This window comes from Pantherophis guttatus, chromosome 11, assembly GCF_059756535.1.
Source record: "Pantherophis guttatus breed Tessera chromosome 11, ASM5975653v1, whole genome shotgun sequence".
In the NCBI taxonomy this organism is placed as follows: domain Eukaryota; kingdom Metazoa; phylum Chordata; class Lepidosauria; order Squamata; family Colubridae; genus Pantherophis; species Pantherophis guttatus.
This window is the reverse complement of record NC_142073.1, coordinates 2,848,918-2,872,008: the sequence shown is the minus strand read 5'-3', so window position 1 is coordinate 2,872,008 and position 23,091 is coordinate 2,848,918. Positions and strand designations below refer to the sequence as shown.

At 42.8% G+C, this 23,091-nt stretch overlaps 2 protein-coding genes across 6 annotated transcripts in view; both read left to right on the top strand.

The window, feature by feature from the left end:
* Positions 1-487: 487 nt before the first annotated feature.
* On the top strand, positions 488-11,390 carry KLHL36 (kelch like family member 36). Of its 2 annotated transcripts, none has more exons than XM_034426550.3 (5): positions 488-587; positions 2,374-2,453; positions 4,325-5,398; positions 6,574-6,731; positions 8,943-11,390. In XM_034426550.3, exons 2-5 carry the CDS (start codon positions 2,394-2,396, stop codon positions 9,496-9,498), a joined length of 1,848 nt encoding a protein of 615 aa, XP_034282441.2. In that variant the 5' UTR covers positions 488-587; positions 2,374-2,393; the 3' UTR covers positions 9,499-11,390. The 2 variants fall into 2 exon arrangements, with proteins under 2 accessions (XP_034282441.2, XP_060538470.2); XM_060682487.2 differs by having other exon boundaries at positions 558-708.
* Positions 11,391-12,364: 974 nt separating this feature from the next.
* The window catches only part of USP10 (ubiquitin specific peptidase 10), a 28,385-nt gene continuing 17,658 nt past the window's right edge, over positions 12,365-23,091 (top strand). The window contains exons 1-3 of one of the 4 annotated variants that reach the window (XM_060682485.2): positions 12,365-12,739; positions 22,024-22,092; positions 22,525-22,585. In XM_060682485.2, the coding sequence (XP_060538468.2) occupies positions 12,719-12,739; positions 22,024-22,092; positions 22,525-22,585 (151 nt within the window). In that variant the 5' untranslated portion in view covers positions 12,365-12,718. Of the gene's footprint in view, positions 12,740-22,023; positions 22,093-22,524; positions 22,649-23,091 lie in introns of all 4 variants that reach the window. The other 3 variants (XM_060682486.2, XM_060682484.2, XM_060682483.2) reach the window with 3 other exon arrangements.

The following is a 23,091-nucleotide window of genomic DNA, read 5'->3' as shown; positions in this document are numbered from 1 at the left end:
TTTTGAGCTGGGCCGGTTCAGAACCGTAAAACAAACCCAAAACTTTGTCTTGGTTTGATTTAACTTCTAATGGAAGCCGAGGCACAACTCAGGAGCATCAAAAAGCATCGATGTTGCAAATCTGGTGTTTTGCGGAACCTGCAATTTAGTTGCAACGGAGGAACAACATCCGAGGTCGGGTGGGAAACTTCTCCAGACCCCCGAAGCGAGTTTTTCTCCAGTCTTTCCCCCCCACCCCAAACTCTCTTCTTTGTCAGGGCAGCAAACAGAGGCGGTCCTTGGAGGGGGGGGCTTCTTCCCCTTCCCAGCCGCCTGAGAGGAATGCTAATAGCGAGGAGGGGGCGCACGGGAAGCCCCTGCCACTCAAACCCTTGCAAAAAAAAAAAAAAAAAAACCCCAACCCTCGTCGCTTCTCCTTTGCACCGCAGCGGAGCCCGGACAAGTCCCACCTCCCTCGTTTAGCCAGCCAGGCCCCTTTTTTGCTCTCATTGGCTACCTCCGCTGCCACTCCGGCCTGCCAGTTCCTGGTTGAGAGCCTGGGCTGCCGAAGGAGCGGAGGGGAACCAGGGTAGCCCGCGGGGAGAGAGGTAAGAAGAGCAGCGGCAGCGGCAGCAGCATCTCCGGCTGGCCGCGAAGTCCAGGGATGCTGGCGCTGAGGCATGATGGGAAACTCCCGCGGTCCTCATTGCTGGCTCTTCTTCGCCGCAGGTTCCTCCTTGGCTGGGGCTTTTTTTTGGGGGGGGGGCACCCAGGCAGCAGAAGCTGAGGTCTGGACCCCGCCTTTGGACCCCGGCGTAGACCAAACTGTGGTTTGCTTGCTGCAGTCTGCAAACCATGGTTTATGGATTCTCGCGTAGCAGAGAGGCTGTTCCGTGCAGCGGTGAAGGCACCAGGGCTAGAAAGTGGGAGATTGGGAGTTCTAGTCCTGCCTTAGGCACAAAGCCTTCTGGGTGATCTCGGGCCAGTCACTCTAACTTGGCCCTAGGAAGAAGGCAATGGCATAGCAGGCAGAAATCTTTTTTTTTTTTTTTTAATTTGGTTTATATGCCGCCCTTCTCCGGAGACTCAGGGCGGCTTACAATGTGCTCAGCAATAGCCTTCATCCTTTTGTATATTTATACAAAGTCTGCTTATTGCCCCCACAAACTGGGTCCTCAATTTACCTACCTTAGAAAGGATGGAAGGCTGAGTCAACCTTGAGCGTTGGCGAGATTCGAACCCTGCAGTAATTGCAGGCAGCTGGTCTTAATAAGCTTAATAACAGGGTACCTTAAACCCCTGTACTACCAAGGCTCTTGTCAAGAAAAGGGCTTAAGAAAGTGATGGAATGTGCTGAAATGAGTAAACTGACATTTGAAATTAGAGAACAGGAAGATAAACAATATTGTTCAGCCTGGACTGGGGGGGGGGGTTTAACATGTATTTTAATACGTTTTTATTCGGATGTTTTATTGTTGTGAGCCGCCCCGAGTCCTGCGGAGATAGGGCAGCATATAAATAAAATAAATAAATAAATTATATGATACGGGATTTATTTTATCAATGGCTAGACAATAAAGCATGGAAATGAAGTATGAAACATGAAATAAATGTAATGATAAAATATATGAAGCGATTTTTTTTATGGGAGACAAGCCATTGTTAAATGATTGTTATATGAGAATAATAGCACAAAGGGATAGAATAAATTGTTAAATAAGAGGAATTAAATAACCTGTAAATTTTGGATATGGGATTAAGCACAAAAGAATTGTAACCGATCGACACACTTTCTGTAATTGTAATGGATGATGGTTGTTTTATGTTTAAAAATAATTAAAAAAAAAAAAAAGCACAGGGCTGGATCCAGGCAGTTGTTGAAGAGTCAGCACTGTCTCCAAGACAGACAACAAACACACAACAAACGCACACGCAAACACACACCATGGTACACTAGCTTGTTTAGCAAAGCATGATTAAATCACGTGCTCTTAGCAAGTTTGCCATTCCTCATCATTTCTTGATTTCCCTCCAGCGTCCAAGAAACACTTTCAAATGAAAAACAAAAATTGCTTTTTGGCAGTTTTTCCTTCTTCTCTGCCTACCAGCAACCAAATTTCTTACCCTTTGGGTTCAGATTTAAGATACCAACCCTTGGTAACGGAGAGAATAAATCCCCTGGTTGAGTAGACATCCTCCCCCTGTTCAAAACAAGGCTTGCAGGGCGATTTTCTGTGGATCTACTCAGAAGTAAAACCACAAGAAGCTCTGCTGGCTGGTGCCCACGGGCCAATGTCTAAAACTTGCTTGTTTCTTTTAGCTAAGAATTTGGGGTCTTTGCAAGTCTGAGACTGTTTTCCATTCGCCCAATTTTGTTTTTTTAACCCTCCCCAGAATCGCAAGATACTGCCTTGATGGAGAGCCCCAGGCAAGTCAGATTTTCTCGACCGCCCAAGATCAGCCAATCTTCAAAGGTCTGGTTACTTTTATTTCCTTTATCGCCTTTTCTCGGGGGTCCCAATCTCAGTGTGTTTTGAGAGCACCAGGTTGGGGAAGATCATGGCATTTTAAGGGTTTTTATTCCATTAATCAATCTCTCTTTCTGCCCCTTGCTTTGCTGCTTTGCCCTGGGTGGTAATGCATTCATATAGTTTTTATGGCTAGTATATATCTTTGCGTAAAAGTTTTTTAAAAAGTAAATACTCTCTCAATATATATAGTTTTATAGTAAAAGTAAAAAGCTAGTACATATGATTGTGTAAACGTTTTTTAAAAAGTAAAAAGATTGTATATATTAAAAAGTAAATTAATTAAAAAGTTGCCACCAGTTTAGACATTAATGGCTGTGCGTTGTGTTATTTTGAGGGGACAGCACATTTACAGTTATACAAGCTGTATACTCACTACATATATATAGATAGATAGAGAGAGAGAGAGAGAGAGAGAGAGAGAGAGAGAGAGAGAGTATAAAAGTAAAAAGCTAGTATACATTGTGTAAAAGTTTCTTAAAAAGTCTTTTTTAAAAAGTAAAATATTCTTTTTACTTTTTAAGAAACTTTTACACAATATGTACTAGTTTTTTACTTTTACACAATATATACATACATACATAAGTATATATTGTGTAAAAGTAAAAAGCTAGTATAGATTATTGTGTAAAAATTAAGTTGAGAATGTAGTGTTGTTATCTTCTACTGGGCCAGAGAGAGTTGGAAGTCCAAACCTTCCCTCCCCCCCCCTTTTTTAAATCCCACACCTTTTCTTTTTCCCGTCCTTAGTTTCCTATTATTTTTATTTTCTTTGTATTTTATATTCTGATAAACTAATATAACATCTTTGTGGCCCAAAAACCTATTGAGAAAGCTGGATTTGCTTGATGACCCATCATTCACCTAATGAATGCAGTGGCAAAAAAAAAAGGATGTGAAATCAGGTGAGATTCACTTAACCACCTGAAGTGGTCATAAGTCAAGGACTAACCCGTACGTTGCAAAACTTAAGGTCAGCCTCTTTTGGAATCAAACGTTTCCAAGGAGATCATTGTTCCTGCTAATAAGCATCGGTTGGCCGTTTCTAGATCTTGAAGTGCAGCAAGATCTAGAAATGATAATCTGTTCTTTATTCAAGCCAGATCCCTCAGCATCTTGCTTTCTTTTCTCCGAGCGCTTGTCTCACACTTCTGTCTTTTGAATATCTGGATATTAGAATATCAGAGTTAGAAGGGACCTTGGAGGTCTTCTACGCCAACCAGAGGTGGGTTTCAGCAGGTTCTGACCAGTTCTGGAGAACCGGTAGCGGAAATTTTGAGTAGTTCAGAGAACCGGTAGTAAAAATTCTGACTGGCCCCACCCCCATTTATTCTCTGCCTCCCGAGTCCCAGCTGATCGGGAAGAAGTGGGGATTTTGCAGTAAGCTTCCCCTGGATTGGGGTGGGAATGGAGATTTTACAGTATCCTTCCCCTGCCACGCCCACCAAGCCATGCCACGCCCACCAAGCCACACTCACAGAACCAGTAGTAAAATTGACTCCAACCCTCTGCTCAAGCAGGAGACCTTTATCATTTCAGACAGGTGGTTGTCCTCTTCTTTAAAACCTCCAGTGTTGGAGCATCCACAACTTCTGGAGGCAAGTTGTTTCACTGGTTATTTGTTCTCACTGTCAGGAAAATTCTCCTTATTTCTAGGTTCTGGATCTCTCCTTGGTTAGTTTCCATCCGTTGCTCCTTCGGAGCCTTTGGAAAATAGGTTGACCTTTTTTGACCCACCATGCAAACTTATGAGCTGCAGTATGACTCGCCCCTAATTTGCAGGACGTATTTCCTCATCCAATCTCTCCTCCTTTCAGGTGTACAAATGTGCTGACCACCCCAGCCTCGTTCTCCAGAGCCTGAACGAACAGAGACGCCGCAACCTCTTCTGCGATGTGGTTTTAGTGGTGGAGGAGCAGAAAGTCCCCGCTCACCGGAACGTTCTAGCCGTCTGCAGTGACTATTTCCACACCATGTTCACGATCGGCATGCGAGAAGCTTATCAGAAAGAAGTGGAGCTCTTCGGCGCCACTTGCCTTGGCCTCAAAGCCATCCTGGACTTCCTCTACGGCTGCGACCTGTTCCTCAACAGCGGAAATATCGATTCTATCTTGGAAACGGCTCACCTGCTGCAAATCTGGAAGGTGGTGGATTTCTGTTGTGAGTTCTTGGAAAACGAGGTCGACGAAGAGAACTACTTGTACCTCCAAGAACTGGCTTCCATCTTCAACCTCAAGCGCCTGGACTCCTTCATTGACGCGTTCATCATGAAGAACTTCGGCACCCTCTCGCTCACGCCGGACTTCCTGCAAAACCTTCCCGTCGAGAAACTCTGCCGCTACCTGGGCAGTACGGGCGTGCAAGAGGAGTGTGAACATGACTTGCTGCAGGCGGCTCTGCGGTGGCTGATGCAGCACCCTGAGCGGGAAACGGAGGCCTACCGAGTCTTGGAGAACATCCATTTCCCTCTGATCCCAAAGAGCGATCTCTTGCACCGGGTCAAGCCGGCTGTCTGCTCCCTCCTTCCCAAAGAAACCCGCTGTGAAGACTTTATCGAAGAGGCGGTCAACTACCACAATCAGGTGGCTGCTCAGCCTGTCCTGCAGAACAACAGGACGGTTCTCCGGACCCAGGAAGAGAAGCTTCTCTTTGTCGGAGGAGAAGTGTCCGAGCATTGCTTGGAGCTGAGTGACGATACCTGCTTCCTGGACCCCAAAACGGGACAGTGGGTGAAGGAGACGCCGCTGCCCGCCAGACGGAGCCACCACTGCGTTGCGGTTCTTGGAGGCTTTATCTTCCTCGCTGGTGGCAGCTTTTCCCGCGACAACGGTGGGGATGCGGCCTCGAATCTTCTCTATAGGTATGATCCTCGGTGTAAACAGTGGATAAAGGTGAGGCTCAAGCTCTGGTAGATGTTTTTTTTTTCTTTCTGTGTGTTTGGAGATACAGAAAGTCCTCGACTTACGACCACAACTGAGCCCAAAATTTCCACGGCTAAGAAAGTTAAGTGAGTTTTGCCCCAATTACGGCCTTTTAGTAGCATGTTGTTAGATAAATTCCCCATTGATTTTGCTTTGTCAGAGGCTGCCAAAGGGGATCGCGTTACCCAAGGACTCTGCGACCGTCATAAATACGAGTCGGTTGCCAAGTGTGTGAATTCTGATCACGTGACCATGGGGATGCTGCCAACGGTCGTGTGAAAAACAGCCATGTCGCTTTTTCCAGTGCCGCTGGAACTTTTTAACGGTCACTAAACGAATGGTTGTAAGTCAAAGACTATCTGCAAAGGGGACAAGATTTCTGCCACCCCAAATAATAAAAATTGGTGTTCTCTCTTAACTGTGAGGTTGGACTCCCAGAATGCCCTGGGCTACAACTCTTGGAATTCTGGGAAAATCCAAGTCAAGGAGGGACTTTTAATGTTTCCAAAGAAGAGTGATAAATATAGGGCTCGTTTTCGCTGCGTTCCCAGTTTGTCTATCCCAGGGGTCGGCAACCTTAAACACTCGAAGAGCCACAAAGGTCCTAACCGGAAGCCCCCATTCAATTCTGGTTCCCCCATCATAGTCTCCTCTTAGCATGGCATCCTTTTTCCTCTGCTGACCAGAAGTCCGGTTCCCTCACCATAGTCTCCTAGGGTGGCATCTTTTTTCTTCTACCTGTCCTAACCGAAAGTCCTATCAATTGTGGAGCCGACCAGCAACAGGGAGCCGCAGCAGAGGGATGAAAGAGCCACATGCGGCTCCAGAGCCACGGGTTGCTGACCCCTGCTATATCCATATGGTTTTTGTGGATCTGGAGAAACGGTCTTTTTTAAAAAACAAAACAAAGCACAAATATCTGGTTGCAGCAACCTATCAGGGTCCAAGCAAATGTGTGTGTGTGTGTGTGTGTGTGTATAAATAGGACCCAGGCGAAAGGTCTCATAGCTTGCATTTGCTTTTTGCCAGTCCTCCTCCCCTGCTTTTAAGTTGTGACAAATATACTGTTTTTAATTGTTGGTTTCTGTGACGGATGACCCTTGGCACATTTTTTTTTCCCTTTGGCTTTTCTCTCCCGTTCTCAGCTCGCCTCGATGAGGCAACAGCGAGTGGACTTTTATCTCGGGGCCATCAGAGACATGCTGGTGGCTGTGGGTGGCAGGAATGAAAATGGAGCCCTGTCATCGGTTGAGACCTACAGCCCCGAGAAGGACACCTGGTCCTACGTTGCCGGCTTGCCCAGGTGAAATGGAGCAGATGATGATAAATCTTTATTTCTTTCTCTTTTTTTCTTTCTTCCTTTCCTTTCTTCCACCTGTATTTTCTTTCTCTTATCTGTCTCTTCCTTTTTCTTTCTTTCCTTCCTTCCTTCTGTATTTTCTTTCTCTCTTCCTTCCAGTTTCCTTCCTTCCTTTGGTATTTTCTTTCTTTCTTTCTTTCTTTCTTTCTTTCTTTCTTTCTTTCTTTCCTTCCTTCCTTCCTTTCCTTTCCTTTCCTTTCCGTCTTCGTTCTTTCCTGTGGTGCCCATCTCACCTACAAATTGACTTGGTTACGAATGGTCTACGTTTGAAACTGTCACTTGGAACGTTAAATTTACGTTTACACGAAACGTAAATTTAGATTGGGTGACATCTAAGCTAAATTTAGATTAGATGAAACCTGGCTCGATAGCAGTAACTCTGAGAAGGATCTTGGAGTTCTAGTGGACGATCACATAAATCTGAGCCAACATTGTGCGGCAGCAGCCAAAAAAGCCAACGCAATCCTAGGTTGCATTTACAGAGGGAGAGAATCAAGATCACGTGAAGTGTTAGCACTGCTTTATAAAGCCTTAGTAAGACCACACTGCATCCAATTTTGGTCACCATATTATAAAAAAGTGGTAGACATTCTGGAAAGAGTCAGCCACTTATCCGGCATGGCATAGGGGTCCATACTTAAATAGGGGGTTGGACTAGAAGACCTCCAAGGTCCCTTCCAACTCTTGTTAATTCAGGCGACTATAGTTGTGACTCATCTGGAAAGTACCAGATTGAGGCCGCCGCTGGAGAGAAGATCAGGGAAAACCTGGTAGCATCAGAAACCCCACTGGTTTCCTACATACATTTTTCCCCCCCTTTCTGCTCTTGGATTTTTAATTCTCTATCCCGGCCCTCCCTCCCTCCCTCCCTCCCTGAGGCATTAACATGAAGCAACCCAGAGGTATTTTCTTGCAAAACAGTCTTGAAACTAGGCCAGAGGTTGCTGCCAGCTCTTAAGATTACCAGTTGCTTACCTATATATCACGACTGAAATATCACCAAAGGCACTTGGGCAACCAAAGCTTGTGCCCAGGGGGTCCAAAATAATTCAGTCTGAGGCACATAGTTCGGATTGCGTGGATTTGCACACTGAATCAGGGAAGGATCTTTCTTTGTTCTTGGATCCAGAGAGCTACTGTAAGGCAAAATTCAAAAATCCCAAGCCCCATTTTAGCCATGAAAGTCAGCTGGTTGACCTTAGGCCAGCGTCCACCTTGCCGTCCTCTCTCAGCCCAACCGACTTCAGTGGGTCGTGGTTGTTGAAAATAGGAGGAAAAAGTGTGTTTTGCTGCCTTGAGTTATTTGTAAATCCATTAAAAGCGGGATATAAATATATAAGTCTTGCAATTAAAGAGGGCAACCATTGGACTTGGCAATATGTTGAGTAAAATCCAATTTCCTAGCTGAGTAGACTCATTTGTGTTTATTTATTCAATTTCTATCTGTTTCTGTTTTGATTAAAGAAAAAAAAATACAAATACCTTTATTTCTGTTTGGAAACCCGCTTCTAGATTTTGTGCTTGAGGTGAGGGAAAAAATGAAACCTTGATTTTGGGTTTTACCAGTTAGATAGATTTGTTGTTATAGAAATGGCTAGTTTATACTATTATGTAAAAATAAAAAGTTGAGGTCAGATGATAATGCCTTATTCTACTGCACCAAACTTGAGTTGGAAATCAATGTTTTTTTTTCTCCCTTCCTTTCCCCCACTGTCCATTTCCCTTTTCCCTTCCCTACTATTTACTATTCTGTTCTCTTTGTATGCCATATTATAAACTAATAAAAAGTGTATAACGTAAGCATGAATTTCTACCAAGGGACTCTGACTGGCTTACAATTCTAAAATTATAAAAAAATGAACAGAGTTACAAAAGAGCAAACACATCCCGAAAATAAATAAACCCCATGCCCCTTTTTAGACGACAGCCAACCTTTATTCTTGTCTATTTGAATGGGTGTGTTTTGACTCTATGCTCTGCTTATCTCTACCTTTTTAGGATTTCATTCACAGATGTGAGTAACTCAACACAGCCAGGCATGCTCTGTTAATACCAGAATAAACAGTTAAATCTTGAACAGGCTTTTGAAAGCATCCTCTCCGCCTGCTAAAAGGGCCGCTTAAAAGTCTTGTTTCGTTTTTCCTTCTGCCGCAGGTTCACGTACGGCCATGCGGGTGCCGTCCATGAGGAACTCGTCTACATTTCGGGAGGCCACGATTACCAGATCGGTCCCTATCGCAAAAACCTGTTGTGCTATGATTATCGGATGGATACCTGGGAGGAGAGGAGGCCCATGATCACTGCCCGTGGCTGGCACAGCATGTCTACTTTGCAGGATGACATCTATTCCATCGGGGGCAGCGACGACCACTTGGAGACCATGACACGCTTTGACATCCTGGAGGTGGAATCCTACAGCCCCAAATGCAATCAGTGGACGAGAGTGGCGCCTTTGCTCCAGGCCAACAGCGAGTCCGGTGTGGCCACCTGGGACGGCAAGATCTACATCCTGGGCGGCTACAGTTGGGAGAACACGGTCTTCTCCAGGGACGTTCAGGTCTACGACAAAACGACGAAGCAATGGCAAAAAGGGAGCGACCTTCCCAAAGCCATCGCCGGCGTGTCGGCCTGCGTCTGTGTCTTGAGGCCGAGGTCGCACGACAAAAAGAAAAAGGCCAAGCCGCAACGCCACGAGGATCGAGGGAGATGAGGGATTGCGCTTGGATCGAAGCCTGTCCTTATCCCGATACAGGCAGCCCTCATACTTAAAACCACAATTGGAACTGGAACTTCCATCGCTCAACGAGGCAGTTCTTAAAGCGGAATTGCACCTGATTTTACATCCTTTCTTTCTATGGTGGTTGAGTGAAACACTATGGTGGTTAAGCGAATCCAGTTTCCCCTATTGACTTTTGTCAGAAGCTGGCTGGGAAGGTTGTAAATAATGATCATGTGATCCTTGGATGCAACCTTTCTAAATATATATTCCCCCCCCCCCCCAAGTGCCTGAATTTTGATCATGAGGATGCCGCAATGGTCGTGTGAGAACTGGTTGCGAGTCACTTTTTTCAGCCCCATCTGAACGTTGGAACGGTTGCTTAATGCACTGTCGTAAGTTGAGGACAACCTGTACAGAGAATTGGTTTTGGAAACTTCAGAACTATTCTTCTTGACTTGGGCTACAGAACTTCCTCCGTTGTCCATCTTTGCTTCTTGGAGTGGTGAGCAAATGTTACTTGTTTTTGGAGTAACCTCAGCGTTAGGGCACAAAGTCTGTGAGAAGAAATCATGAGAGCGTCTACAAATGGGAAGATGAATGTCAGGGATCTTCAGAGAAAGCCAAGCAGGGTTTCTTAGAAGGTAGAATCGTGTCAATAAAAGCCTGTCCATCAAAACTCACTTCCCGTATTAAAATCCTACTTTGGGAAAATTGACCAAAGCGGAGAAGTGAGAATGAGATAGCAACAGCCCTTAGATTTATATGCCGCTTCACAGTGCTTTTATAGCCCTCTCTAAGCAGTTTAGAGTCAGTCTTTTGCCCCCAACAATCTGGCTCCTCATTTTAGCCACCCCGCAAAGATGGAAGGCTGAGTCAACCTTGAGCCTGGTGGGATTTGAACTGCCAAATTGCAGGCAGCCGACAGTCAGCAGAAGTAGCCTGCAGTACTGCCTTCTAACCACTGCGCCACCACGGCTTCCTTCCTTCCTTCCCAACAATAGCACTTAGACTTATATGCTGCTTCACAGTGCTTTACAGCCCTCTCTAAGCGGTTTACAGAGTCAGCCTCTTGCTCCCAACAATTTGGCTCCTCATTTTATCCACCTTGGGAGGATTGAAGGCTGAGTCAACTTTGAGCCTGGTGAGATTCGAACTGCCAAATTGCAGTCAGCCAGCAGTCAGCTGCAGTAACATTCAGCTGTCCTTTGACTGAATTGAGATTTCTGAAACTGTTCTGGTGTACTTCATTGAAATATCCTGCTTTCAGCAGCTAAGAGGTTCCTGAAACATCTGGTTTATTTTTCCCTCCTACCTGTAATGACATGAATGTTGTGCTTTGGCCTGAAGATTGTATCAACACTTGGATGTAGTTTAAATGATTGGGTGTAAGATTATCCCTCTGTTCCAGGCACCGCACGTTTCTCATGAATTTGGGAAAGCCTTTATTAGTAGAATAATAATAACCTGTTCAGGTAATACTTAGCTGGACACTTACAAGCGGTTTTATTTGAAGGGTTAAGGCGCTGAACGAGGAGCAGCAGAAAAATCTTGGTCTTGCCTTAGACACAAAGCAGTTGGGTGACTTTGGCCAGTCCTTCTCTCTCTGCCTAAGGGAGATAAAGGCCACTTTTGAAAATATTGCCTAAAAAACTGCAGGAACCTGTCAATGTAGTCTCTAGAAATAAAAACATTGGGGAAACAACAATCTTTGAGAGCTAATTTGTATAGAAACATTATTCTTTCCTGTAAACGGAGCTGATCATTTTTACAAGGTTTGCTCAATAAATAATAAGTTGGAATGATGTAATCTTCTTTCCTCCAGATTTTTTTATGTGTTCAATCCCAAATTTGGATTTCAAACAATAAACTGTTTCCAAAGAGGAGTTGGCTTTGTTCCACGCTGATCGGCCAGGGATGCTGCTTTCCATCACCAGGGTTCTGAAAAGGAGGGAGTGAAGAATTATGTAAAGTGTAATTTTGTAAAAGTGAGTAAGATTGTCCAGGCTTCATATGAAGGGTCCAGCTGGATTACATCCAAGTACCTGTTTTCTTCAGCTGTCCCAAAACGGGACTGCAATTTTTCCCTGCCGTAGAGAGAAAAGCCAGAGATAAAATATTGCAGGAAAGTAATGCCATGTCGTAGGAAATTTAAATAATTCCAAAGCAAACCTCACTCCTTACTAGCACTGATGATGTTACCCAGTTGGGTCATGAAATGTCTGCAAGAAAACAACCAAAGTTTGCACCAAGGACCACCCCTCATTTCAACCCTAAAAGTTGGTTTTAGCAAAAAAAAAAAAAAAAGGTAGCGAGCCTCTCGATTCAGGCGGCCTATTCCGACAACACCCTTTTCCCTGGAATCACTCCATCCAACACGTGCTCTGGGTAAAGCCCGGCGCCTGCGCAATGCCAATCAATCTCCCCGTCGCGCCTGCGCAAGGAGCCACACCCCTCTCACCACTCCGGATCAAGCACAAAAATGTATTCAAATAAGCGCTCATGCGCAGACGGCTCTCTCCCCTCGCGATGGCCGAAATGCGCGTGCGCAAGCATGTCTCCGTCGTCCCATCCCTCTCGCGTGTAGGGACAACCGTTCCCCACCACCTTGAGGAGATGCGTGCCAATCCTTTCCCTCGCATTCGTTCGCACGTTCATTTCCGTAACGAATAAAATCAACTCTCCGGCCAGGGTATCGTGAGATAAGAACTCCCACCACGATGCCCAAACCGGGTCCCCTCACCGATCCATGACCGACGCTAGGAAACGCCTCCGGAGGCGAACCGCGCTTGCGCAAGTCGCCTCACACTCTCCCTCCCCCCCCACCTTCAAACCGTACCGTCCCGACGCTTCACCGCGCGCCTGCGCAGCCAGCAGTTGCCCTCTTTTCACGGCCTCATCTGTTTGGAAGGCTCATGCGCAGAGTGACGGGGCGAGGGGGGGGGAGTGGCTCACCCCGAGCCGGCGAGCCCGCCTGTGGGAGCGCAAAGCGCGTGCCGCGAGCGCGCGTGCCGCTAGTGCGCAGGCGCCGCGGCCGCCCCTCCCCTGCCCGCCCGCCCGCCGTGTGTGGTGGCGGCCGTACGCCTTTGCCAGCAGCGAGCGAACGAGCGAGAAGATGGCGGCGGCGGCGGCGCCCGCCGCGTGAGGCGCTGAGGGAGACGGCTGAGCCCCGCCGCCACAGCCGCCTTCTCCCTCAGCGAGGGGCCGGGGCGCCATGGCGGTCCACGGCGCTCAGGTAAAACCGCCGAGGGCCCTCCCGCCGGGGCGGGAACACGCTGTTGGGCCGGGCCTCACCCGCGCCTGCAGCCTGGCGGGCGCCTTTCGAGGCCCGGCGACGCTCTCGGGCGGGAAAGGGAGCCGGGGGATGATGGGCTCTGTGGTGCTGGGCCTCCCCTTCCCCACGGAGCGCTTTCACTGGGGCGGCCGTTCGTTCGCTGCAGGGCCAGGGCGAGGCGGGCCTGCTCGGCGGCCGCATGGCGGTCATGGGGGGACGGGGACGGCGGGCGAAGGCCCCGCTGGAGGCTGAGGCTCCGGCCTCGTGGAGAGGCTTCCCTGCAGGCTCCAGCCGGGCGGCCTGGCTCGCTCTCTCCACCGCTTCTTTCCCACCTTCTTCGCCCGGGGCGTTTGGGGCAGGGCCAGGGGCGTCTTCCTTCCAGGACTGGCTGGCTGCGTGTGGGGTTGGTGTTTGAGGCCTTGCGGGTGGCGGGGAGGATTTTCCTCTCCAGGGAAAATGGGTGGGCTGCCCTTTGTCTTTAGTGGGGGAGTGGGCTCGTTTCCCAGCTGGAAGGAAAAAGGAGGAGGCCTCGTTCTCCTTGGGGCTTGAAGGTTGCCTTGCTTAGGCTGGGCTGTGTTGAGTTGAAAGTCCAGGTAAGGGGGAGAGGATTGGATTGGAGTTGGGGGCAGGTAGATTGTGTGTGTGTGTGTCTACACACACACATGCACATACACATTAATTCAGTGTTCCCCTATACACACACACATATGTAGATGTGTGAATCCCCTGTTTCCCCCAAAATAAGACATCCCCTGATAATAAGCCCAATCGGGCTTTTGAGCGCATGGCAATAAGGCCAAGTCTTATTTTAGGGTTCAAAAAAATAGGGTCTTCTTTTCGGGGAAACACGGTTTGTATGTCTGGGTGCGCGCGCACACACACACACTGGAGTATATTGGAGTATAATCCAATACTCACCTATACATGCATATGCATACATATATGTGTTATATGTACATATACACACAAGCACACTAATCCAATACTTGCCTATATGCATGCATACATGCATACATACATGTGTGCTGTATGTATGTATGCGCACCCAACCACACTAATCCAATACTTGCCTATATGCACGCACACCTGCATACATACATGTATGTTATGTATACACAAACCACACTCAATTCTAATCCAATACTTGCCTATATGCATGCATACATGCATGTTATATGTATGTATGTACACACAATCACACACTAATCCAATACTTGCCTATATGCACACATAAATGCATACATGTGAGCTATATTATGTATACATATAAGCACACTCAATTCTAATCCAATACTTGTCTATATGCACCCATACATGGATACATACATGTATTTTATATATATATGTATGTATGTATACATACACAATCATACTCGACTAATTCAGTACTCGCCTATATGCACACATACATGCATACATACAGGAAAAAATGATAAATAGCTTTGGTTTTGGGAGGAGAGCTGGTAATGAATTTACCTGTTTTTGTAACAGCAGATTAAAGGCAAAGGAGAATAATAATTTTTGGGTATGAATAGAGGTAAAACAGATTTTTGGCATCTTCCCTTTTTATTGAGCAGAACTTTTTAGCATTTGCTGACGCCTGTATTGGGGGGGGGAAGGTTTCCTTCTTTCGCTGGCTCTTAGATACTTGTTTTCTCTGCTCACAGTTGTAGGTTTTCAAACATGCTGTTAGGAATGCAGCTGGAAAAGTTACTGGAATGCTGTATTTTAAAGTGGTGGTATGCTGTTTAGGTAGCAAAGAGGGTTTTTACATCTTGATGTGGGTGTCATGAAAGCTTCTCATTTCCTTTTGATTTTTATGTGGCATTTTTACCTGCAGGATGAGATGTAAAACTTAATCCAAAAAGCAACTTGGTTACATTCCTATTTATAATAGTCAGGAAATACATAGTTGTAAAAAAAATGAGGGCTGTGCTATCTTAATTTATGGAACTCTAGGAGGTTTACAACTTTTATTCTGTATCACACCTCTAGTCATGAATTCTGTCTACTCAGTTTAACAAATAGAACTGTCTTTATATTTATTTGTATATGCATATTTAAAAGCAATACTTTATAGAATATTAGCTGGCCATTTCGGTTTGGAGTAAAACTTTCAGGATTCTTCCTTGTTATTTTGTTGATGTCATCAAAGTTTTGTTTTTTAATATAAAGCTCTACATCAGTGCATTTAAAAACCAAAAAGGAGTGCAGACGTTTTGAAGTGGTATTCTCATGGTTTCTGCTTGATTTATTGTTTAGCATTTCAACATAGATTGCATACTTTCTCCTTAGGTTTTGTTCCTTCAGTAGCTAACCAGTTTTTGCATAGGAAGCTAAAGTTGAATGACTTCTTGAAAGGCGAGGAGTCTGGCTCTGGGAGACACGCAATTACACATAGCTCTTGCAAATCTATGTAGATAATTGCATTTTCTTGGTGTCACTTGCTGAATTGATCTTTGATGCCTATATTTGTATACACAGATACCATTTATCCTGTATTTAAACTTCCTTTTTGGTGTTGTAATTGAAATAGCAATAACTGCCAGCCATATAAGCCCCAACTTTATATATTATCTCTATGTGGGCAGGAATCTGAATTGTGCTTTATATCTCTACCATGTGCTGTTCTGCATTGTAAATGAGGCAAAACTAACTTTTGACATCCCCTTTGTAGGAACTCAGAATGGCTTGCTTCTCTAATTCTTAAGCCAAAAGGAAGAAACTACTACACCATTGATTAGATCCTCATTCAGTTAAATATGTTTCAGTAATGATTGTAAATTTCATTATGAAGCAAGATGCATTTAACTTCTCCAGTGCAAGTTGTCTGGCTTTTTAAATCAAAGTAATCTTAAAAAGTTGTTTTTCAATCCGACCCAATTTTCTGCAGTGTTAGATTTTAATAGGAGAAGGCAAAGTTCACAGTACTTTTCTGTAATAAAGTTCACTATATAGCCTTAGACAACAGTCTAATCCATTTCATAGGGATACAGTTTTAGGCATTGTTATGGTTTTTAACTTCTAGTCCTAGTATATGGAAGTAGTAGGAATAACCAGTGAAAACAACTAAGCTCAGAAAGCACCAAGAAACCCACTCTCCCCCCCCCCCACACACACACATTTGTAGTAAGGCTATTTTGTATCTGGAGCCTTAGGGCTGGTGTTCTGTTCCTTAAAATTATCTTGTAAATTGCTTCAAAAAAGATACATTACTTATATTGGATTAAAAAAAAAAGTAGCATCATAGCACCTAAAAGAATTCATTTCTAATCTGCTTTTCTTGCATTTTATTTAAGACCCAGTCTGGTGGATAATTTTTTTCCAGGAAAGTGTGCAATCTTTTCAATTCTCCAGAACTTTTGTTTTTTAACTTTTGGTTGGTCTTGTCAGTAATAGTGGAGGGTGGAGTTTTGAAATTCAAAATTGGCAGTTTGTAAATGACTATTTACTATATATTATTATGAAAATTACCTTTTAATAGGCACTACATTATTTGTAGTAAAGCTTGTGATGCCTTTCCTGTCCTGGTACTTTTGGGATGTATTGGACTACAATCATATTTTCAAATGCTGTTGAAATATGATCATATATTAAATTCATGTCATTTGTTGCTTCCTCTGAAATGAGTAATATCTGCTGGACTACCTGTTTGTTAAATTTTAAAGCTTTGTTTTTGATGCAGATACCTGCCTTAAAATTGCTGTATACTCATGGCATGAGTATTTGTGCATATGCACAAAGATTGTATGTATGCATTTTATTCAAATGAGAAAAAAATAATTCTGTTAAAATTGGCTTGAATTCTTACACCATTTTAACTAAATTATATCTGTAGGGTTCTCTCATCTTGCTATTATAAATCTCTAATAGTCTGGATTTTAACATTTCTGCACATTAAGATGTGCCTGAACTTGAAGCTTCTGGCAGTTCTCTTGTACTACAAGTTAACCTCCTTATTCCACCTTGATAATAATTAAATAGCAAATCGAGTTTTTAAAAAAAAGAATTATAAAACAAGATTGGGAGCCAGTTTGATATAGTGATTAAGGCACCAGAAAACAATCTTGGAAGCTATGGGTTCCAGTCCTTCCACAGGTATAAATCCAACTGGGACAGAGAGACTCTCTCAAACCTAGGAAGTAGGCACTGACTAATGACTTCTGAAAGCCTATCAAAAAAACTGCATGGACTTGTCATAGTAGTCTCTCTAAAAGTCAAGACTTAGTTGAAAGCACACAACCAACCAGTAATAATAACCCAATTATTTTAATGGAAGCAAAGTACTCAACTGTTTTTTTATTGAAAATATTCTTATTACAATCTCTGCTATCTGCAGTCCTGAAGATTTTTTTTTTTTTTTGGCAGGCTGTTTAAATAGAATGTCTAGAATACAATTTGCTTGGAATTTAGGTTACTTTCTTGAAATTGGAATTGTGGTGACTTAAATGTTTTTGCAATATATATATATATATATATTTATGTCGATCGCAATCTACAGAGCAACATTTTGATTTAGAACGCAACCGTAGAAAAGGTTGTTTCTCACGTAATTTTCAGCCAAATTCTTTCAGCCCCGGGCTTCGTTCTATGACAGTCTCGTTGTACATATAAAAAATGGCTGAGCTTCTCACAAAATGCTGCAGCTTTGCAAGATTTGAAATGTGATTTCTGCAATTTGGGATAGAGTCAGTATATCTTTTTTTGGAAATAAGCAGTTACTCTGGTATCTCTAGGCAATGTTGTCAACCTCAGTGCTAAACTGTACTGTAATATAGGCTTATCATGACACAGAAACTCATGTACAGGTAGTCCTTGATTAACAACAGTTCATTTAGTGACTGTTCAAAGTTGCAACGGCACTAAAAAAAATTGACTTCTGACCATCTTTCACACTTATGACCGTTGTAGCATCTGCATGGTCACGTGATTTACCTTTGGACTCTTGACAACCAACTCACATTTGCAATGTCCCGGAGTCATGTTTTTTTTTTTGCGACCTTCTGACAAACAGTCAATGGGAAATCCAGGTTCCCTTAACAAGAAGTGTGTACTGATTTAAGAACTGCAGTGATTCACTTAACAAATGTGGCAAAAAAGGTTGTAAAATGGGGCAAAACTCATTTAACAAATTTCTCACTTAGCAACATAAATTTTGGGCTCAATTGTCATAAATTGAGGACTATCTGTAGTATGTCAAGATATGATGCCTGTCTCAAATCATCATGGCTTGTTCAACAAACCATGACTAAACATTCTGACTTAGTCTTCGTGTAAAAATAAAAAGTGTGTGGAATCATTGGCTTCCTATGATTCCTCCAGATAAGTTTGACAATCTTCCCTTGTTCAGCCTTACTTTAGAATTAACATTTTAAAATATGAATTTATGGAACATGCTTTCTGCAAAATTATCTGTTATGAGCTTCTATAGATAATCCATACATCTTAAGTTTCATCTTATACTATAATATTACTTTTTGCTTATTGTTGTCAGGGTTTTGTTTTTCTTTTTAACAGATCATTATATTGAGAACTTTCAGGCTTTGAGCCACTGGATTATAATCATTTGTCACTTTAATGCTGTTTCAGCAAAGTAGATGGTCAGTTTGAAAGACCTGGATTGCTAGACATGCAGTTTTTTTCCTGTCCAGTTGAAATAGTTGGTCTATGGCTGTATATAATGCTTTATATATGACCATTTAGCGTAGCACTCAGCATTTAAATAGCGGTGTTTCACCGCATGAGAAGTTTTCTCAGTTTTCAAACACTTCTGTAATTAGAACCAGAATGTTTTCATTTCCCTTTGCATAATTTGTATTCCTCAAAAGAAAAACTTTCTGTAATTTTGTGGCAGTTGTGGAACTGGTTAGCTTTGCAGGAGCTGAAAACAAAAATCCTTTCAACATTCTTTAAATCATAAATGCAACAGTTAAGGCACCCTTTGACAAGTACCATTGTTCTCGGTTTCAGCAGCATGTGGCAATGGGAATTTGTTCTAAATATTTAATGTACAACTAGCAGTAAAAGTGCTTTCCTCTGACAGTGTCATCTCCCCATTCCCCATTATAGATGGGCGGACTAATGTAATTAAAGTCATTGTATTCCTTTCTCTGAAGCAGTTTATTTAGGACTTGGAAAGAGATGTTCTCATTCCGCCTCGTACTTAATAAATTGTGAAGTCTGTTTATCCAAGGTGAAGGCAGAGAGGTTGTTAAATGCACATCGGGTACTCCTATTTCATTGGTGAGTTGATAAGAGGCTTTAATCGCTTGCTATCTGATTAAGTTGAAGGTGGCCTGGACTGATCAAGGCAAAAAAAAAAAGAAAAAAAAAGAAGAATGAATGAATGGAGAAACTGAATAAGATGTCTGACTGTCAATTGTCAGAATCCAAACCCGTTGTCTCCCATCATAAAGTGCGACCATTGGATTAAAACAAAGGTTTCAATGAATGCCACAGTTTCAAAATGATTGGGTCTCGGCTTTTGCCTTAGTGTAGTCTGATACAAGACACTCAATTTTAAATGGGCTATTTTAGCTGAAGATTATTTTAGTTTAGAAGTATTTTGTAGGATGTCTTTTATTATTCCCCAGAAAACACTAAAACCTGCAGTTCTGTCCTTAGGCAATTGTCAGATGAAATAGGCCACAAATATTTAGACTTCTTGTTTAACAGCTGACACCAACCCTCCCATCATTCGTTGCCACTTCTCCAGCAGGATTTGCAGGTTTTGGAAGACATTAGTGCAATCTTGTAGATACTATCTGCCTGGAGTACAGTTTCATTCAAGAACTAAATTCCTCCCACTCCTTGTCTTTGTCTTTCCATCCTCCCATCATCCTGTTTGGATTGTTATACTGGAACAAAAGGCATTTTAAAAAAAAGTTCTTATAGTATGGATGCGCTCAGGTAGGGAGTCAAGCAGCTTCCTATATGACTTATTTGAATAGCCTGATAAGAGAATATCAGTGGATTTCTCCCTTTTCTGCAGGCAAAAAAACCTTTTGTAATTGGAAGACATGAATTACAAATAGTTGCAAAAGGTGAGCACGTAATACACAGCGTTACAGTTTCCCAAAGCCAGAACAAAAATTTAGTATATTTTCATTTAGAAATAACAAATGATTGCTGCCTGTCCAGCAGAGATGCATATAAAGACTTACTGGGAGAAATAGCAAAGGAAATAAATTAGTTTATTACAATAAACTAACATTGATGTAAGTAGCTGACCATATACATAGGCTGGAATAAAGGAATGGTAAATTGGACTGGAAGGTTCAGAAAAGTTGTCTATTGTAGTAGTGTATTGAAAACAAAACTCATGCTGTAAACTTCAGATAACATCTAAGCACCCCAGAAAAGGGATTCTTTTTCCGTCCTGGAATTACTCTGCAGTGAATAGTAGAGGTGGCTTGTGGAGTGGTGCAGTCAATTTGTCATGTCAGGATTTTACTACATTCTGCTGCGCATGTGAAATAGACAAACGGAGAAGAGGGCACGGGATGTTAACACAATCTTCTGTAGCTGTGTAAGGCAACACTTTTAGGATATCTGACATTACTACAGGTATTCCTTGCTTAACAACCACTTAGTGATTGTTCAAAGTTATGTCAGCACTGGAAAAAAATGACTTACGACTGGTTCTCACATGACTGTTACAGCGTCCCTGATCACGATTCGAGCGTTTGGCAACCATTTGCACATTTTACGACTGTTACAGCATCCTGCAGTTACGTGATCACCATTTGCAACTTTCCCTGTCAGCTTCTGACAAGCAGAGTCAGTGGGGAAGCTAGCAAGAGGTTGCAAATCATGGTTAGCTGATGGTCATTTGCTTAATGACCATGGCAGGAAAGATAGTAAAATCAGTGCAGTCACATGATACCTCACTTAATGATCATGCTGCTTAACGACAATCCCTATTGTGGTGGAGGGCTACCTGCACAGGCTATTTAAATGAAGTTTGCAGAGCTATTTCTCCATGCTTTCCTGACCCTTATTGTGAGTTTTGTGTGGTGTCTTTGTGATTGAATAACAAGGAGCCCATTCTCAAGCAGATCAGCAAAAGATAAATGATTTGAACTGTTGGAAAGATGGTTTTCGTGCTTTGTCTCATTGTGAAGGAATAATTGTGCAAGGATAAATGTTGCACCATAAATATAAGCTAAAATGGGGGGGGGGGGAGAGGGATAATCAGTTTGTATTTTGAGGCACAACTTCAGCAAAGTGGTAATTTAAGCCTTTAAGAGGAATGTGTATATATAGGAATAAGTTGTTAAAACAGCATTTTAAATGTTGGTTGTGTTGCATAACTTCATCTAACACATACATCTCAGGTTACAGTTCAGCAAGTTGTGCTAGTTGCTGTAATTTGAAATGTTGCCAGAGTATAGTATCAGTTGAAATTAGTTTGATTTGCGCTGTTGAAAATTCATTGAAATATGAGAGTGACTTTTGGCATGCTTAAGTTGTCAGATTGCTTTGAGTTGTTGCATAGCTGATACCTACCAGCTGCTTAGATAGTCCTTAATGGATTAACAAATGCTTTAAGTAGATTTCCAAACCAATTTTACTTTAACAGAGGTAATCCTCGACTTACGTCCCCAATTAGGACCAGAATTTCAGTCACTAAGTGATGCAGTTATAAATTGATACATCATGTGGCTGCATTACATAGTGACAACAGTCCCTGTTGCTGTTATTAAGCAAATTTTACCAGCTGAGGACCCACCCCAAGCCAAACTATTCCAGGCTTGATCCCTCCCAGCCCTGAACCTCAATTACATAAGGGGCTGTCTCCACCTCCTCCCACTGCCTATCTTCCCCACCCACTTCTCTGCCGTTTTGACTGCCTTGCAGGGCAGCAAGTAGCCCCAGAACCTCGTGGCTCTGGGGCTGCTTGGTATGCCCCAGGAAGTAAGCCCAGCCCAGATCCCCACTGTCCTATGCTCCACTGCCCCAGATGACTGTAGTATTGGTTTTTAGACTGTAGATCAGCCTGGTTTTCCAGAATCTAATATATTAAGATTGTAACGTGAGTTAACCTGTTACGACTTTGGACACAGAACTGGGTGCTTATCAGCTTCTCAAGATCCTCTTAATTCTCTGGTAAAGGGACTTGCTGAAGGTTGTAATGTTATTTTTAACAAAAGGCAAGGTTTTATGGTACCCTGTGCTGAAGAGCCACAGCGTGTCAGGAGTCTGTCGAAATTCATAAATTACTTACTTTGTGTTCTATTTTACAGTATATCTTTGGGGAATTCAGCCCTGATGAATTTAATCAGTTTTTTGTGACTCCCCGTTGCTCCGTTGAGGTAAGAACAAATTTAAAAATTTAAAAAGTGAAAAAAAGTTCTAGTCCTTATAAAGAACAATGAATCCTAAGCACTGCCATTGTAGCCTGCTTCAGTTTAAGTCTTACGTTTGTTTTGTCTATTGAAAGTAATTTTTCCTCTGATAAATCAAATGTGTAAATTTCTTTTAACAGTCTCAGGAACAAAGGCCACTGTATATACTTCAGATAATTCAGACACACACACCCCTTTTTTTTTTTTTTGTGTGTGTGTTATTGTATAGAAGACGGAGCACATAACATTCAAGAGGAAAGAGATGAGGATAGAATGTAACATGGTTGTCTGCTATCTTAACCATGTTTTAGATTTGAAATGCGTTGTATCATTTAATAAGCCAATAACTTGCTGGTGTTAAAATAATTTCCCACTAATTCTTCATTTATTTCTACGCAGCTGCCTCCCTACAATGACACCATTTCATGTGGTCTTAAGTCCACAGGAGAGCTCCATGATGGTAAGAAGCCATTCCTTCTTCACCACTGTTTTCCCAACCCTTTTGAAGTCCAGTGTATTGCAGGTTCGTTACTTGAGTTCAGCTTTGGGGATTTGGATTACTTTGCAGCTTAAGCTTACTAACCCAATTACCAGAAATATTCCTATTTCATAGCATGTTTAACTAATAGTTCATCCTACCTTCTCACTGATCCTTTGAATATTTTTATTTTAAATCAACTAGGAATCTTGAGCCCCTTTTGGTGCCTGTGATAATTGTTCCTTATATGGAACTCTCAAATCTTAAAATTACTGGATTCTTGGTCATGAAATCCATCTTTGAAATTGGGAAAAATAAAAGTGTTTTTTTATGTAATTATTGTTTGCTGTGGAGAGAGGGAAGGGATATTACTTGAAATATTTGAAAGAAAAAATATTTAAACTGTTTTATCACAGGAAGTAAACAAAAACGCTTTGACCATGACCAAATCAGGTTCCGACGAAAAAATTCACAAAATTTTTGAATCT

Coding starts and splice junctions, on each gene's coding strand:
- KLHL36 (XM_060682487.2), top strand. CDS start 660: ATGATGGGAAACTCCCGCGGTCCTCATTGCTGGCTCTTCTTCGCCGCA. Junction 2,454..4,324: donor AGATCAGCCAATCTTCAAAG/GTCTGGTTACTT, acceptor TCCTCCTTTCAG/GTGTACAAATGTGCTGACCA. Junction 5,399..6,573: donor GGTGTAAACAGTGGATAAAG/GTGAGGCTCAAG, acceptor TCCCGTTCTCAG/CTCGCCTCGATGAGGCAACA.